This window comes from Heliangelus exortis, chromosome 1 (assembly GCF_036169615.1).
Source record: "Heliangelus exortis chromosome 1, bHelExo1.hap1, whole genome shotgun sequence".
NCBI classification, from domain to species: Eukaryota; Metazoa; Chordata; class Aves; order Apodiformes; family Trochilidae; genus Heliangelus; species Heliangelus exortis.
In genome coordinates, this window is record NC_092422.1 from 97,245,249 (window position 1) to 97,262,684 (window position 17,436).

The window sequence follows — 17,436 nt, forward strand, 5'->3', positions numbered from 1 at the left end:
AGGTGGGGGGATTGGTCTGTTGAAGTTACAAGTGATAGAACAAGAGGTTAATGGCCTTAAGTTGCACCAGGGGAGGTTTAGATGGGATGTTAGAAAGAATTTCTTCACTGAAAGGGTTATCAGACATTGGAACTGGCTGCCCAGGGCCTTGGTGGAGTCACCATCTCTCAAGGTATTTAAGAGTCAGATAGACATGGTACTTAGGGGTATGGTTTAGTCAAGGTCTTGCAAGGGTTAACAACTGGACTCCTTAAGAAGGTCTTTTCCAAACCAAGGTAATTCTGCGATTCTAATACATGCTCCATCATACTTCAACAGAAGAAAATTGAAGTTGGATTACTACTTAAGAGCTGTGAAGGAGTGTATGCTAACACAGCACATGATCTTTTCTTTCTTTCTTTTTGATAAAATTGAAGAAAATGCCCCAAGAAAATAGAGTGAAAGAACTGTAGAGCGACATGTTTTGATGGAGGACATTCTGGAAGATTACTTAGCTCTTTCATAAATAATCCTACTTTGACACGAAGGAATGTGTTGCACATCATTTCTGTCAGTTGTGGAAATTCTCCAGTCAACAAAATCTGCCAGCTGTGGCTTCACCGACAGAGTGCAAACATAGATCTGGCTTGGATTTATTTTCCACTCAGATCATACCCACAGCTTGTACTTTGATATTTTTCATCACGTCGAATCCCTAAAGTTGGGACTTCAAGACTGTTTGTGTCTTAGGCACGGTCCCCTTCCTCCTCCTCTTCCTCCTTTCGTGGACATTAAACTTCAAGTGTTTAACACTAACTTGTTTCTTTCCTCCCTCTCCCCCTTGGTGAACGAAATAAAACCCAACAAGTTTTGTTGCCCAGAAAGCTCAGCTTGGAGCAATCAACATCAGACCCCAAGGGCGACGAGGGCACCGCGCGTCCCCCCACCTCGGTACCCTCGGGGCGGGGCGGGGCGGGCCGGGCGGGCGGTCCATACCCCGCGGTCCGCACGCCTCACCCCGCCCCGCCGTCCCTTGGAGGAGGCGGTGCCGCCTCCGGGCGAGCCCAACTGCTGCGGGAGAGCTCCTGCGGCCACACGGGGCAGGGGGATAAGCGGCATCCCATGGATTATCCCGCCTCTTAGCCCTCGACTGCATCGCGGTAAGGCAACATCAGCCTCCGAGGAGCGGCGGAGCGGGGTTTTAGGACGAACCGACCGAACTCCATCATCCCCCATCCCCCCCGTCCCCCAGGAGCTGTGGTGCCGGCCGGAAGCGGCGGGCGGAGCTTGGCGCCGAGCTCCGGCGGCGGAGGCGCTGGCGGCCGAACAATAGTGGAGAGCGGGGTTGGGGCGGGCGGTGAGCGGCGGCGGTGGTGAGTGGGACCCTGGCTCTGGCGAGCACTGAGCCGCTGGTGTGCGGGGAATGAGGAGAAGGGGGCCGAGGGGGAGTGGGCGGGAGGGACGGGGCGGTGTCCAGGGGAGGTAGGGAGGGAAGGAAGGAAGGGGTGCGCGGGTGGGGAAGCGGCGGGAGGGCTCGTTCCCCGCTGGCCCCCGCCGTGCGGCCTGGCCACGCCGCGCACCCTGCGCAGCTCCAAGGCAGAAACTTTCCCGGGACGCTCTCGCTCTCGTCGTCTTCCCCTCGCCCTCGGTCCGGCGTCTCGGGGTGGGCCGGGGGCTTTCGGCGGGGGCTGGGGCCGTGGGTGGGGGCAGCGTGCGGGGCTGGCTGCCGCCTTTCCCGGCGGCGGGTGCTTCGCCTCGGGGGCGGTGGGAATGACGGTCTCGGCCTTTGTCCTTTGTCGCACCCCCCTCCCCGACTCCTCCTGTCCTCCCCCGACCAGGGCACTATGAACGAAGAGCAGTTCGTGAGCATCGACTTGGACGATGACAACGTCTGCAGCGTCTGCAAGCTGGGGACCGAGAAGGAAACGCTGTCGTTCTGCCACGTGTGTTTTGAACTGAACATCGAAGGTAAAGATGTAATGCGAGTCGTCTTGAGCGAACTTTGGGTCACAGGCTGCTTAGCTGGGAGCTGAAGGCAGACCGGGCTTACCGGGAAGCTTTTATGAACGCTTGGGTTTGAAAACGCGTATGTTTAGGAAGTTTTCTTGCCGGCGAAACTGGTTTGTTGGGTTCCTGTGTAGCTCGTTTCCCGTCGAGGTGGGTGTCCTGGCTGTCAGCGTGCCTGCTCCTCCAGGTGGAAAGATGTAACCACCTTTCCAGAGGTTATGAAATACCCTGGTTTTCATTTCATCTTCTGGTATTAGACCTCTGGTGCTAATTTAGATGGAAAGGAGTTTGTGTTCTGCCGTTATTCGGGATATTTGTTTGATAGTTAAAGCTGTCTGTCTATAAAACTTACTTAAAATGCAGGTTTTTAAGCATGATAGGATTTTTTTGCAGGCAGATCAGATTCACACTAGAAATAGGGTGGGAATTTTGCTTTCAGAAGGTGCTAATACATCTAATATAAAACTGATTCCCTTGTCTAAACTTTTTAAAGTTTGCAAATTATAAAGTGGGTATTTTTTTCTGTCTTTTAAAAAAGCAACCTTGTGAGCATTGTCTCTGGTCTTGAAATGGTGTCTAGAATTTCAAGCCTTGTTTTGCTGAAAAATCTACTTACCTTGTGGACTCAAGTCTTGGGCATGAATAAGAAGTAAATTAGTTTGTTCCCTTTTTTAGGTCAGATATGGGTTTTTTAGGATATAAATATTGGTACTTGATTTTTTTTATTTTTTTTTTTCAGCTATTTGAAGTGTTATTTGCCAATTGCACATGGATGTGATGACTTAGAGTAATCTTTATTGTTATGGGTTGTTGAGTATGAATATCTTAATGCTGTTAAATCCTATTTCTTGATGACAGTAGCATTTGTTCCTGATACTCATGAGAGCACACTAAAGGTCTTAAGATTGAAGCTATATGAGGGAAAATATCATGAGGTATGAGTGCAGTTCCCAGTGGTCTAGTTGATTATTCTGAATCCTAGAAGCATAAAACTGTCTGGAACGTAGGAAGCTGTAAGGATCTGAATTCCATACACTGGTTTTGTTGTGCATCTGATTTTTAATGCATGTGTAAGTGATTAATTTTTTTCTTGCCATACAGAAATCTAAAAAATGCATTAGCAAATTGGTATCACTGTTTCATACTGACTCAGTACTATGCTTTGATTCAAAAACAAAACCAAAATAGTGATGGCTTTATGGTCTTTGTTGCAATTAGAGGCAGTATGTTCTAATGTGAATAATGCTTTAATATGTCAGTAGAAATTTCATAGAATCATAGAATCCTAGGGGTTGGAAGGGACCTCAAAAGATCATCTAGTCCAACCCCCCCTGCCAGAGCAGGGCCCCCTAGAGTACATCGCCTAGGAACGTGTCCAGGCGGGTTTTGAATGTCTCCAGTGAAGGAGACTCCACAACCCCCCTGGGCAGCCTGTTCCAGGGCTCTGTCACCCTTACAGTAAAAAAATTTTTTCAGATATTCAACTTGAACCTCCTATGCTCCAATTTACACCCATTACCCCTTGTCCTATCACTGGACACCACTGAGAAAAGCCTAGCTCCATCTCCCTGACACTCACCCCTTACATATTTGAAAACATTGATGAGGTCACCCCTCAGTCTCCTTTTCTCCAAACTAAAGAGACCCAGCTCCCTCAGCCTTTCCTCATAAGGGAGATGCTCCACTCCCTTAATCATCTTAGTAGCTCTGCGCTGGACTCTTTCAAGCACTTCCCTGTCCTTCTTGAACTGAGGGGCCCAGAACTGGACACAATACTCCAGGTGCGGCCTCACCAATGCAGAATAGAGGGGGAGGAGAACTTCTCTTGACCTACTAACCACACCCTTTCTAATGCACCCCAGGATGCCATTGGCCTTCTTGGCCACAAGGGCACATTGCTGGCTCATGGTCATCTTCTTGTCTACCAGGACCCCCAGGTCTCTTTCACCTACACTGCTCTCCAGCAGGTCAGCCCCCAACCTATACTGGGACATCGTGTTGTTCTTCCCCAAATGCAAAACTCTACACTTCCCCTTGTTGAATTTCATCATGTTTCTCCCTGCCCAACTCTCCAGCCTGTCTAAGTCTCTCTGAATGGCAGCACAGCCTTCTGGTGTGTCAGCCACTCCTCCCAGCTTAGTGTCATCAGCAAACTTGCTGAGGGTACATTCTATACCCTCATCCAAGTCGTTGATGAAGATATTGAACAACACCGGTCCCAGTACCGACCCCTGAGGGACTCCACTAGTCACACACCTCCAACCAGATTCTGCCCCATTGACTACAACTCTCTGACTCCTTCCTTTCAACCAGTTCCTGATCCACCTCACTACTACATGGTTGCGTATCTGCACTTTTTGATAAAAACTCAGAGGAAATGCCTAACCTAAGACAACCTGTCAGTCTGCTTTGAGTTTCATCACTGCTTTAAAATGTCCTGTAGTTCTCAGTATGAAATGAAGATGTTTCTCTGGGCCTTAAAATTACTAGGAAATATGTTGCTGTAATGGGAATTAAGTGCTTTCAGCACTAGTGCATTCAGCATCTAGTTTTGGTTTGGAGGTGTTGAAACAAATAAAACAGGATACATTAAAATGTTGCTGGGTGATGTCTGTGCTCTGTCATTTGAGAAGCTGTGTATTTGTCAATTTACTTGTTAAGGCTATTACTTTACAAAATGATCATTTGTTTTAGCTAGAATGTTTTTGGGTTTGTTGTTTTTTTCTGGAATTTAGTACACTTTATGAAGACTTTGCATAGTCTTCTAAATTTTTAGTTAATTTTAAAAGAAGACTACGTGAACAGAATCCTGATGGAAGCTCACCTGAAATTACATGAATCATTATATGTTTTATTTTGTATGATGGGGGAAAAACATATTACTATCTTTGATCATCTTTGAAAAGATGTGCTGTTATAGGGAGAGGAGACTTAAGGGCAGCAGAGGTTGTGTAAGTGACTTTATAAAGTATCACTGTAGGACTCTTTACCTGAACCAGTGTATGAACAGAGCAGCCTGTTACCATATCCATGGTCACACTCTTCCTACCTCTGACATATCTATTGCATTCCTGTATTTTCCTGTAACAAACACTGTGATATATATACAAACAAAATCACAATCTTTTGATAGCCCTGGGTAGGGAAGGAAATTTGGATAATTGACTAACTCAGAATATACTGAATGTTTTCATACTAACATCCTGATTATGTTTCAATGAAGTTCAGATGCATTCTAACATAGCTACTTGTTGAACAGAATCAATCGTAAGTTGTGCCAGCTCTGTAGATGTGCTACCCCACACTTAAAAATAAGTGCCATTCTCATTGTTAGCTTGCTTTTTTGTTTAACATATCTAAAACCCCAAGCAGTTAAAACATGCACATATATTTTAAAATAATTCAGAAAGTGAAATAGGCTACTCTAAAGATATTAATGCAACAGCTAGGACAGTGCTTAAGGCTTGCTTATTTTTAGTGTTGATGTGCACGAAGGCATAGCTACTCCCTAAGTGAAGTAGGAAATAGCTGCTGCTTGAGAGCAGGCAGGCTATTAGTCACAGCTCAGCATCTTGCAGTATGTTTTAGTACTCCCACTGTTGGCAGCACCCTGTTAACTTCCATGAAGTTAAATACTGGAAGCAGGTTTCCCAGTTTTGCTTTTTAACAGGGTGTCATATTGTAGTGCTTTAACTAAACTCTTAATTCTGTTTCCTTTGATGCCAGCATTTGATTGCTTAAAGCTGTCTGTGGTAATTCCAGGCATTTGAAACTGGTCTAGCCCAAGGCTTAACCACCTCTGAAACAGATTTTCACAAAGGTTTATGAACAGTACACAACAGAAGTATCATTTACTTTAGCTTCACTTAATTACAATGTAGTTTAGTATTGTTGTGTCTTTGTCTCTTAACATCTGTCAGTTCAACAGCAGCACAAATTTACTTCAGTGTAGATGGTAACATTGTTAATTATTATGGTTGAGTAAAATGAGTAATTAGAAGAGAGCAAATCAGAGACCATCTCCATCTGCAGTGACTCATTAGACTTCTTCCTGGATCACTGTTGTGATGTGTCTCAACTTTTGCCTTTCTGACCTTGGGTTTTTTTCTTTTGTAACCTGTAATAATTTAGGCGGTAGCTTGATAATGATACATAACTAGGAAAAAAAAATATTACAGTCCTTTATAGAGAAGACCACTATACAGAAAGCTCGATCTGAGGTCTGATTTAGATAAATGCTGAGTTTCTGAATGAGGAAGTTAGTAACTGTGCTTTGCTTTTTATCAGAAATCGTATCTCTGACGTAAGTTCTTTAATACTGTATTTAAGTCATAAGGAAATAAAATTATAGCTTAACCTAAAATGTGATGTCACTTGTTACTGAGTTTACTTAATTCACAGAAACCACTGTTTTGAGGGCAGATTTTGGAGTTCAGATGTGGTTTCTGTCACAGGATTTCTTATTTGTCATCTTGCTAGGTGTCATCAATTTTTCTTGAGAAACAGGGAAAGAGTAACTTCTAGGAAAGTTCAGAAGTGCTAATCGTTAGTCTAAACTTGGGGGTGGGGGTAAAGTGCCTTGAAGGTGCAGTATTTTTGTCCCTGTTGCACTTGTTGAGGATCCAGGCTTGGGGAAGCTATGTGGACCAAACTACACATGCTTGACTGCAAAACTGGCTTTTGTGTCTGAAGGGTCATTATCAGGTCATTTAGCACCTCAGAATGCTTAAACTCTAAAATACCTAAAATGTTAGCTTAGTATTTGATATATGAGACACAATGCTGATTCTGTACTGATTCTGCACTGTTCTGTGCTGATTTTAAAGTTCTAGATGTGGTTTAGAGTGTCCTGGTGGTGGGGTTCTGCTGGAGTTGGATGTTGCTTTCTGTTTGTCTCCTGCAGACAAAGCAAACATCAGAGATACTGTGTACTGTTTTGTTTGTCTGAGCAGGAGTCACAGTAATTTGTGGATTGAAACAGGAAATGTTTTAAATTCATATGCAAATAGATTGCATAAGCCAGGAAATTGTGTTTGTGTTTGAGACAAATTGCTTCTCCTTTTTAACTTCATTATAAGGTGGGAAAGTGATTAACTGAACTCTAGTAGTGAATATATAATACTAACAACAGATCTACAGTTACAGCTGGAGGGTGGGAGGAAGATGTAAGAAGGCAAAAAAAAAAAAAGTATGCTTAGCTGCCTGTATGCATATATATTGACAAAACCCTCTGTCTGAATATGGTGTCCCTACAAGCTGTTTTGAATGTCCAGTTTGAGGGTTTCCACCTGAGAATGCAGTGCTGTACAGAGATGTCTGACTGTTGAAATTCTCCTGTTAGGAGATCATCTGTTCCACTCAGAGTGGGTGTGGGTGGCTGGAGTGCTAAGCAGTTGAGTTTGTTTGAGTCATTTAGGTATCTGTTCATGGGAATGTGTACAATGCAGATGTGCCCTTCATGTGCTGGCATCCTCTGGACAACACCTGTAGATATTCCAGCTTCAGGAACTTAAAACAAGAATGTATTTGATCAAACATTGGACTTGTGTCTGAAGGTTTCGGAGTTGAAAGTCTAATAATTATGGTTTAGTTTTGCAGTAATTGTCATAGATATTCTATCTCAACCTGATTTTTGTGCTGGTATAACTTAATGCAGAATTATTTTTAAATCTTTGGATTTTCTGAAATCCAAGTGTTTGTATCAGAGACAAAAGCAGAAGGGGAAAATTTGGTAGTTTGAGCTGATTTTAATATGTTCTTTTGTTTATCTTCTGTTGCTAACTATGGTAACATGTTGGATAATGCTAGCTTGTCTTGTTTTCATTAAACAATGGCTGAATAGCAAATGCCAGTCTGTATCCTAGGTCTTGTAGTACAGAAGACATAGTGTAAGTACTGTGCATCTATTCCCCTGATTTATGTTAATTACATTTCTGTGGTCCTTTAAAGTCCTTATAGTGTGCTATTTGAGGCAATTTCAGCATCAGGTTAGTCCATCCCAGTCTTTAGGTTGAGACAAAGGTGCTATAAACAGATCTGTCTTATTGGATAGCTTTTTTTTCCTGTTAAGATTTATGAAAAATCCTGGTAGTATCTTCTTTCCGAATTCTTTGTGTTCATCTTGGAGAAAAAAATAATGGTTTTGTTAAAAGCTATAGGCACTCAATTTTTACTTTTCTTTCTTAAGACTCTACAGAAGAATATCTCACTGAAATAAAATGGGTTATAAGGTATAGCTGAAATTATTGGAAACTGCTGGGTTAGTTTCATTCTGTTCCAAAATACTACACTTATTTTTTTCAATGCTAATGAAGTAATAATCAATAAGATATATTATTTTAGTAACAAAAGTGAAAGAATTCATCATCCCCCTTTAGTCTAGACAGAACAGAACATGTTTCAAGGTAACATTTGCAGTCCAGGGGTATGACTCATTTATGCTAACTTGAACGGACTTGAGAAACTACCTGCAGTTTCCAGTAAACCTCATAACTACAAATGCAAGTCCTAACTTAGTTCAAGATGCTATTCTTGCATCTTCTAAGTGCATCTTCTAAGTAAGAATTGCTGAGTTAATAGGAGAGCTGTGTAGCTAATTCTAAAAGTACATTCTTGAATTTTCTATTTGTAAATTTCAGAGATTTGTACATGCGAACAAATAAATTGAGCTGTTAATGGAACTTACCTGGCAAGTTCCAGACTTCAGAAATGCACTCTCCTGGCTTCCACCTTCAGGGTCAGTTTAATTGATTTTTCTTCCAAAGTGTGAGACATCTTCAGCATAGCAGTTCCTATAGTAACAGGAATGTATCAGAATGTATTGGCTTGTCCTGATACATTTGTAAACTCTCTTCTTAGGAAAGTATTTCATAGGGAACATGAATTTTGAAAATGCTTAAAAGGTCAGCTGAATCTCCATTCTGTATGACATGTCTTCTGCATGTCTATCTTATCTGCTAAAATACAAGTTTTAATAGAAATACAATGGAAGATGATTTGTGTGCTTGCTTGATGTATGGAATGAACTGGCTTTATCATATGAAGGTGAGGAAGAGAACTTAAATTTATGGACAAGATCATAGCTAGTCTTTATGATGTGTCTGGTTTTGGAAGTTAATGAATGGCACTGGTGTTTTCCTTCTAGGCACTCTAGTAAGTCAAGATCTAATTCTCAAATGAAACTGCATGCATACACTTAAAAATAGCAGTTGGCTTTAGGTATTGTCAGTCAGATGTGATGGAGATGCACCTCTCTAATGATCCTATTTTTCAGTATTGGCAGAATTATATAACTGAATATCAGTTTTCCTTCCCCCATGTCATTTAGATAAGTGAGTGACTTTCTGTCTTGGGTCATCATGGATTGTTTTTTATGTATTTCAAAAAGGTCTTGGGATCTGTTTTTCTCTTGTAAGAATTCTTTCCACACTCTTAATGAGCAGACTTATACACAGCAGTGGCTTAAAATAGACAGACATAAACATTTAATGCCTTGTGAAGCGTTTTCCTGTCTGCTGCAAGGTCTTAGTTCTGTACACTAGGTAAACCAAGCTTGATTTCATCTGATTTTAGTGTTCCTAGCAGGCAGTAGCAGTTATTCAGGAGTTGTTTCATGAGATGGTTAAACATCCCTGTTTACAGAGTGATTGATACTCTGTGTGAGGTGCACAGCTGAGTAGAGCAGCAGCTGGAATATTTCAGGAGGAGTGAAAGCTGGAGCTCTTAAAGTAGACACATATGGACTGATGCCCTTCACAAAGGTTCTTGCTTGTGGAATTAAAGGAAAAAGCATAGGTGCTTAATGAATATTTCTAGAGGTGACTATTTAGGATGAGGTGAATTGTGCCCTAGAAAACTTCCTTCACTGGCTTCAGAGGTGGTCTCCACAACCAGCTAAAACTAGAGGTGGACCTTTTCTAAGTGTTCTGGCTTAAACAGTAATATACAAATTTGTCTTATGAAGTGCATTCACTCACCTTTGATTTTCCTTAATAATGATGTGTACTTTTACACATTTATTGAAGCTATATATATGGTGGATGCCAGCATTCTGCTGACAAGGCAGATTTCTTTTCATTATGATCATATATAAATCTTACCTGTAAATATTTAAACTTCTTTCAAGGGGCTTGAATATGTCTTTAATTAACAAATGTCAGAGTACGAACTTAAAATTTACTGTTCATGTGTGTAGAAGTATTGATAATTTTAGTTCACTCATTAAATTCTGGGATATTTTTCCTCTTCAACTGCTTAAGCTAAGGCTATTTACCACTGAAAAAAACATTAGTTTTTGGATTATGAATTGTTCAATTCAATTAGTTCATTGGATTATGAATTGTTAAGAAGGGAATGCAGGCTTTCTTTAACATTTTTTTCAATTGATGGAGCTGAAAGAGCTAATAAAAAGGTTTTTTTAAAAAAAAGACTAATGAACAAATAAAATATACTGTAGAAGATAAGTAGGGCAATAATAACTGATGTATTTTTTTTAAATGAAAATGATTGTGAAGGGATGTGTAGTCTTGATATTCAAGAAGATTCCTTTGAATTGAACTTGTTCATTATTATTATAATCTCTAAATAAGGCAGCTATTCTAGCCAGCTTTATAAATGTGAGTGAACATTTCAAGTTATCATGTATCTTTATCAATTGTTCTGAAATAATGAGTTGCAAAAGCAGAAATAGTCTTTGTAGACTTCTTCCCTTTTAAGAAAACCAACCAAAAAAGAAAACAAAAACAGAAAAACAACCAAACAAACAGAACTTTATTATGATGGAAACTGTTTACTTTCAAGCACAAATGCTTTAAAATTTAGAAGACTTTATTATGTGACTACACACCTAGTGGAATTTTGAAAATTTTAAGAGTATCACCTGTCCTTGTTTACTTCAGTGATTAAACTCTTAATGGGAAAGCATTTGTTGAGGGTTTCTTTTCTTAGTTGCTTGTAAGTAAAGATTTTGAAAAATTACTTGAGTATGCAGTCTAAGAAGCTTTTTCTGTTGTGTCTTTACAGGAGTACCAAAGTCAGATCTTCTACATACAAGATCTTTAAGGGGGCACAGAGACTGCTTTGAAAAATTCCACTTAATAGCAAATCAAGACTGTCCACGATCAAAACTTTCTAAAAGTCCATATGCAGAAGTGAAAAATATCTTGAGTAAAAAAATTAACTGGATCATACAGTACGCACAAAACAAGGACTTAGACTCTGATCCTGAAAGCTCAAAAACATCCCAACACCAGCTTTTTAACTTCAGACATCAGACTGATAGGAAACTACTCCCCCAGTTTGACTCCCCAGTACCTAGATACTCTGCAAAATGGATAGATGGGAAATCTGGAGGCATCTCGAGCTGCTCACAAAGTCTTTTGGAACAAGGAGAATCTACTGATTTCAGACTTGATGTGTTACAAGAAGCAGGTGCTACCTTCTGTTGCAGCAGTGTTTTGTGGCCTAATCACAGCCAAGTCAAGAAAGCTGAAAAAGCTGATGATTCACTTACCAGTGTTCATAGAAGGTATCCTCAATACAGCAGAGAAGACTGTAAGTATCTAGCAAGTAAGGACATTCTTTGAATCTTCTCTTGACCACTTAATGTCCCCACAAGGCACTAATTCACGTTCTGAAATCCAGCTTTTAACAGTTTGGAGTTACTGTAAAATGTGAAGTAGCCGCATGGCTAAGCAAATAATGTGGAGGGTTTGGTTGGTGTGGGTTTTTTGTTTGTTTGTTTGTTTTTTCTTTTTTTTCCCTTCTCAGTTATGCATATTTTGTGCCACACTGGAGTATAATTTTGCACAAAAACATAACTGTTAGAGTTTATTGCAGTCACAGCCCTGCTGCCTGTGGAGATTCCTAAACTCGTGAAACTGTCATACTGAACTTGTGCTGTGCCTTGAGTTACATTTTACACAAAAGCAATAGGGGAAATTACAGGTAAGGTAGTAGAGCAGACATAAAAAGCTAAACATTCTTAGTAATAGCAGACTTTTCTTGTGCATTTTCCTAGATACCTTTTTTTCTTGTGTTTATTGAGTGTAAGAAAATGGGATTGCCCTTACACCACCATGTCCTCTTAAGACTGCAGCAGTAGACCTGAAAAATCTTTAGATAACTGCAGTGATATTGAAAGCAGTGGAAAATAAGTTTTCCCATTATTTAAGAAGGTCATTAGAAGAAGTTTTCAGGAATATAGGATATTGCAGTGTCTTTGGAATTGGCCTACATGAAATGTGTTAGCACTAAGTTCCCAAAGATCTCTGCAGTTAACATCCTTCTTTTAGAACATTGCCTGGTCTTAAACTGGAATACAGCCACTCTTACATGTGGAACTAAGGAAGGTAATTTGAGAGGGTTTGTGAATTTCAGAAGCCCAGAGAAAGAAGACAACACTAGTAAAAATAGCAAGTTAGATGATGCCAGACACCTGGCATTATGATAATGGTATTCAAATGTTGGAAGACAGTAAAAGAGGTACTGTAAAAAATTGAAATTGGTTTATTTAGGCTTCCATTTTTTTAACAAACTAAGAAACCTGCCCTTGCAAAGTTCGGTTATATCTTATTCTTTATAAAATGATTTTATTTAACTGTTGTATGATGCTTCGTATTGCATTTGTAGTAGCCATTTTTTTAGCCATAAATCAAAACTGTTAGGATTAGTGTTTGACCATGTGTCCTCTTCAGTCATAAATTGGAGTTATATAAAACAGGACAGCAGTTACCAGAGGAATTATGAAGGCTTTGCCTGGTTTATGGGGTTATCTAGCTGAAGTTAGTGACTCGGAATTTATTTCTCTGATCTCTTATTTTGGGACAGAGGAACATAAAGCTGTTGTGAGCACAATAATGGAGGTTTTTTTCATTGTGTTATGCCTGCAAAATGTGCTTTTAAGGCACTTTTGCTATGTATTTTAACTGTTTAATTTTTTTGTTATATTTACCTTTGAAAGACATTTATTAGAAGAGTCTATGATTATATGAAGTTTGTATTTTATAGAAAAATGTTGTCAGACCTTCTCTGACAGAATTAGGTACCTTATTGCAGTACCTCTCCTCTAATGAGATAGCAGTCAAATAAAAAAATTATTTTTGTAACTGTAAGTAGTTTGGTCAGTATTTCTTCATAATTTACCTCAGGTCTGGATACAGTAATGTTTTACCATTTAAATTTGGTGTTCTGTTCCTTCTCCCTTTTTCTTCTGTATCATATGTGACATAAAACTGTCCTGTCCTGATGAACACACACAAAGTGTGTGAACCTGCATATCTGCTACACTTGATGAAGTGTTGATGAAAATAATGAAGAAATAGGAAGTAACATCCTACCACTGGTTATAAAAAAGGAAAAAATTACATTTTTATAAAGCTGTCAGTTAGTATATTAAATCTTATCAGGGTTTTCATGGAGCTTGAAAGGGTGGTAAGATGTGAGAAATTAGTATTCAGTTGTATTGAAGCCCAAAATAGGAAGAAGCACCACTCTTATCAGGCTGATGGAGGAGAAATGTGAATCTGTTTCACTTTTAGGTGGCCTTATGCCACAAGTAACAAGTAGCCTGTTTTAGCGATTGCCAACCTCTGTTTGGCAATACTGACAGGAAATTAATAACAACTGCAAGAGGTGAGCAACATTGAAAGAGAAGGCTTAGGATAATTTAATAGTCTAGAGGGTCTGTAACAAGTGTCCTTTTCAAAACTCACACTTTAAATTTACAGTATAGGAACCTCTTGTACTGAGAAATACCTGAATGAAAGCTGTGTAGTTGCAGCATAGCTTTTTCTTAAGTATGCAAAAGCTTTGCTAAACTGCAGCGTTGTTTAAAAGCAATAATTAATAGCTACAGGGTCTCAAGCTTGTTTCCATGCCCTGTATCCTCCTGTGGTGCTCAGGATTGTCACTTTTCACCACACTGCCAAGGCCATTTCAGCAGCAGGCATGGCAGTGACCTGTGACCACCACTTCTGGGTTGAGGGATTTCTAGGAAGAATGCCAGAAGCAGGCCAGTCCTTCCCTACTTGCTGTTGGTAGAGGGCAGCATAGAAGACTCACAATTCCCTCCTCTGAGGTTTAGTGTATATTTCTCTGAGAATGATTGATGTACACATAAGCTGAGATACATCAGGGCTTCTGAATGATACAGTGGATCTTTTCGTTCTCACTAGGAACAGTACAAGAAAGTGAGAAGTAAACCTATTTTTATATGCTTGTCTTTGTATCAAATTAAGATTTTTTTTTTCATCATTTGTTACTAAGGTTCATTGGAAACTGTTATTTTAATATGCATAAAGCACAAAACCGAGTAGTCAAAACAGGTAACTGAGTGCTGAAAATTCTCTCTGGAATCCATTTTCTATGGACTTGCAAACATAGCAGGACTTGCCTCAGAATTTTCTGCTTGCCTACAGTTAAACTGAGGTATTTGCAGGTGTTACACTGTGGAAACCATGTTCTGCAGTTAGAGAAGGTGAAGTATTTAAATGTGTCAAGCAGATGACAAGCTTTTCTGATTCTGGACACTGCTCTTTTGAGGCCTTGAGTTTTCAGCTTTTTGACATTGAAGAGGTGGCTTCTATTGAGTAAATCCTTGTCTAGGTCAACATAAAAGAGAATGCTTACATACTTTCCACAAATGAGTGATAAATAAAGTTGCCTCTGACTTACTGTCACAGATCTGTTCAATTTTAGGATGACAACAGTTTGAGGGAGTTAGGAGTCTGCTTAGGTATGCTAATGTGACTTCAGTAGTAGTAATAACAGATTTTATTGTTACAGTGACTATGATGACTCCTGGAGAGTTAAAGCAACTTAATGAAAAACTGCTCAAGGAAATCCAGGGTGAGAATTTTTCAATATTATTTTTTTGGGGTTTGGTTGATAAATTGTGATACCTTTCTTATCTGTTAAGTTTTGAACTTACATCTCTGTATATCAAGTTTCCATGTAAAACAAATTTCTAGGTGGTATTATGTGACTTCCTTGGGTGTTGCACGCTGGCCCTTGAATAATACAGTATTTATTTTTTTTTAAAGACTGGAATCACAGAATCATTTGCATTGGAAGAAATCTTTAAGATCATTGAGTCCAACTGTTAATCTAGCACTGCCCAGTCCACTGCTAAACCGTGTCCCTAAGCACATCTATACATCCTGTAAATACCTCCAGGGGTGGTGACTCAACCACTTCCCTAGGCAGCCTATTCCAGTGCTTGACAACCCTGTGGGTGATTAAATTTTTCCTGATATCCAACCTAAGCCTTCCATGTTGCAACTTGAGGCCATTTCTTCTCATCTTATTGCCTATTACTTGCGAGACAGAGCCCCACCTCACTAGGACCTTCTTTCAGGCAGCTGTAGAGAATTGTAATGTCTCCCCTCAGCCTCCTTTTCTCCAAGGTAAACAAGCCCCGTTCCCTCAGCTAATCCTTGCAAGACTTGTTTTCCAGACCCTTGGCTTTATTGCCATTTTCTGGACACACTCCAGCACCTCAGTGATTTTGTAGTGAGGGGCCCAAAAACTGAACATAGTATTCGAGATGTGGTCTCACCAGTGCTGAGGACAGAGGGACAGTCACTTCCCTACTCCTGATGGGCACACTGTTTCTGATACAAGCAGAACCAACTCCACTTGGAGTTACAAAGAGCTTCACCTTAGCTCAGGTCACTTAAAACTATATATACACTGGTAATCCTCTTAGGTTCCCAGTGCATACACCAAGCTCTGCTGGAACCAGAAAAAGTGGTGTTCTTGTGCGTGAGCCCACTAAAATGGCTGTACCTCTTTCATAGCAATGTTTGGTGGTGCTTCTTAACTCTGTGAAAGTACAGGGACCAGGTGCATTAACCTAATAATGTTCTTGCAGATGTGTTTGAAGAGCTGACACAGCAAGTCCAAGAAAAGGACTCTTTGGCCTCAGAGCTCAATGTCCGTCACATCGCTATTGAGCAGCTGCTGAAGAACTACTCCAAACTGCCCTGTGTACAGATGGGACGAGCAGGGGTGAAGTCAAATGTCCCTATATAAAGGGGACACCACTTCTCTAGAGTTAACTTTTCCTAACAGCCTTGAGAACCATTAAGTACAGGTGTACAGATATTTAGAAGCTTTTGAGGAAACTTGGGCAGCTTTCTCTTTGCATTCATAATCTATGAGAAGTCTTACTCCACTTTGGTTTTAACGAAAAAAGCAAATATTTTAGGTATTAAAATTACTGTAATAAGGTTTATTCACACCTTGGGATATAAATATTTTTTTTTGCCCATAACTACACATGAGCCTTGAAATGAATTCTATGTTTGACTGATGATAAAGTTTGTTTCTAACAAAGAATGACCTGAAGCCTGTAAATCTGCCTCCTTCATACAGAGGAAAAACAAAACTTTGAACTTAGAGTAGGTCTGATCATGTTACATCCAAAAGAGCTTTAAGGGGTGAACAGTATTAATGAAACTCATGTTTTCTTATTTATTATAAGCAATATTTTATTACTGAAGTTTTATACTAAATATCACTATTTTAGGTACTTTTTCAGATCTCTTTATAAAATGTCTGAATTACTCTGTGTAATGTTTATGCCTTGTGTATGATTGTTTATCCTTTTTCAGGTCCGTATCTTTCATGATACAATTTAAAAAAAAAAAAAAATCTTGTTTCCCAAAGAGATGAACTTTGCATGTTAAAGACAAAAATGTGGTGGTGCATCACTTATTTTTATCAGCTTTATAACTGAAGATTTTGGTTCATGAAAAATGTTTAAAAAAAAGCACAACACTTCCTTTGCATTTTACAAAAACCCATACTTTGGTTTCAATGCATAGAAGTTGAAGTTGTTTTATATATGTGAAATTTTCAATGCTGAAAAACTACTTTGAAGAAACTAAATAAATTTGTAATACTACTTTACCTTGTTATGATTTTTTTATAAAGTTGGATCAGATTATGATAAAGCGTTTTAATTTGAAATGTAAATAGTAATGTTACTCTATAGTGAACAGCTTTTTTAAAACTTCTATCAGTATACCTTATTGAGAAATCTTTCTTTGTCAGAAAGACTGCTTATAGAGCTATCTTTGTGGAACTGAAAGTTGCTGAGTTGCACTGAAAAAATCAGAGGTGAGGAGAGAGAAACTCCACCACCCTCACCACCATCCTCAAAAGTTAAAGTGCTTTCTGATTTTATCACTTTAAGTGAAAGCAGTGTGTAATTTATACAGCTAAGCTGAAGAAGTGACTAGCATGAAGAATGGTTCAGCTTTGATTTTAAAATCAAACTGAGAAGTAAGATGACAATTCAGATTCAGTTTATTGATTGCCCTCCCCATGGTGATATCTGGGCAACATTGGACAGACTGATTAATTTTATTTTTCCATAATGCATTTCTGGAAGGGCCATGAAAAGAGTGTGTCGGGGTATTTGGTTTGTGAAGAGAAAAAATCAGTAGC

At 39.5% G+C, this 17,436-nt stretch overlaps 1 protein-coding gene across 2 annotated transcripts; it reads left to right on the plus strand.

Moving 5' to 3' along the window:
• The first annotated feature begins 1,014 nt into the window (after positions 1–1,014).
• Positions 1,015–16,896, plus strand: C1H21orf91 (chromosome 1 C21orf91 homolog). Of its 2 annotated transcripts, XM_071755289.1 has the most exons (6): positions 1,047–1,139; positions 1,232–1,336; positions 1,818–1,947; positions 11,008–11,538; positions 14,770–14,832; positions 15,857–16,896. In XM_071755289.1, exons 3-6 carry the CDS (start codon positions 1,824–1,826, stop codon positions 16,015–16,017), a joined length of 879 nt encoding a protein of 292 aa, XP_071611390.1. In that variant the 5' UTR covers positions 1,047–1,139; positions 1,232–1,336; positions 1,818–1,823; the 3' UTR covers positions 16,018–16,896. The 2 variants fall into 2 exon arrangements, with proteins under 2 accessions (XP_071611398.1, XP_071611390.1); XM_071755297.1 differs by lacking the exon at positions 1,232–1,336 and having other exon boundaries at positions 1,015–1,139.
• Positions 16,897–17,436: the final 540 nt, after the last annotated feature.

Coding starts and splice junctions, on each gene's coding strand:
- C1H21orf91 (XM_071755297.1), top strand. CDS start 1,824: ATGAACGAAGAGCAGTTCGTGAGCATCGACTTGGACGATGACAACGTC. Junction 1,948..11,007: donor TTTTGAACTGAACATCGAAG/GTAAAGATGTAA, acceptor GTGTCTTTACAG/GAGTACCAAAGTCAGATCTT. Junction 14,833..15,856: donor ACTGCTCAAGGAAATCCAGG/GTGAGAATTTTT, acceptor ATGTTCTTGCAG/ATGTGTTTGAAGAGCTGACA.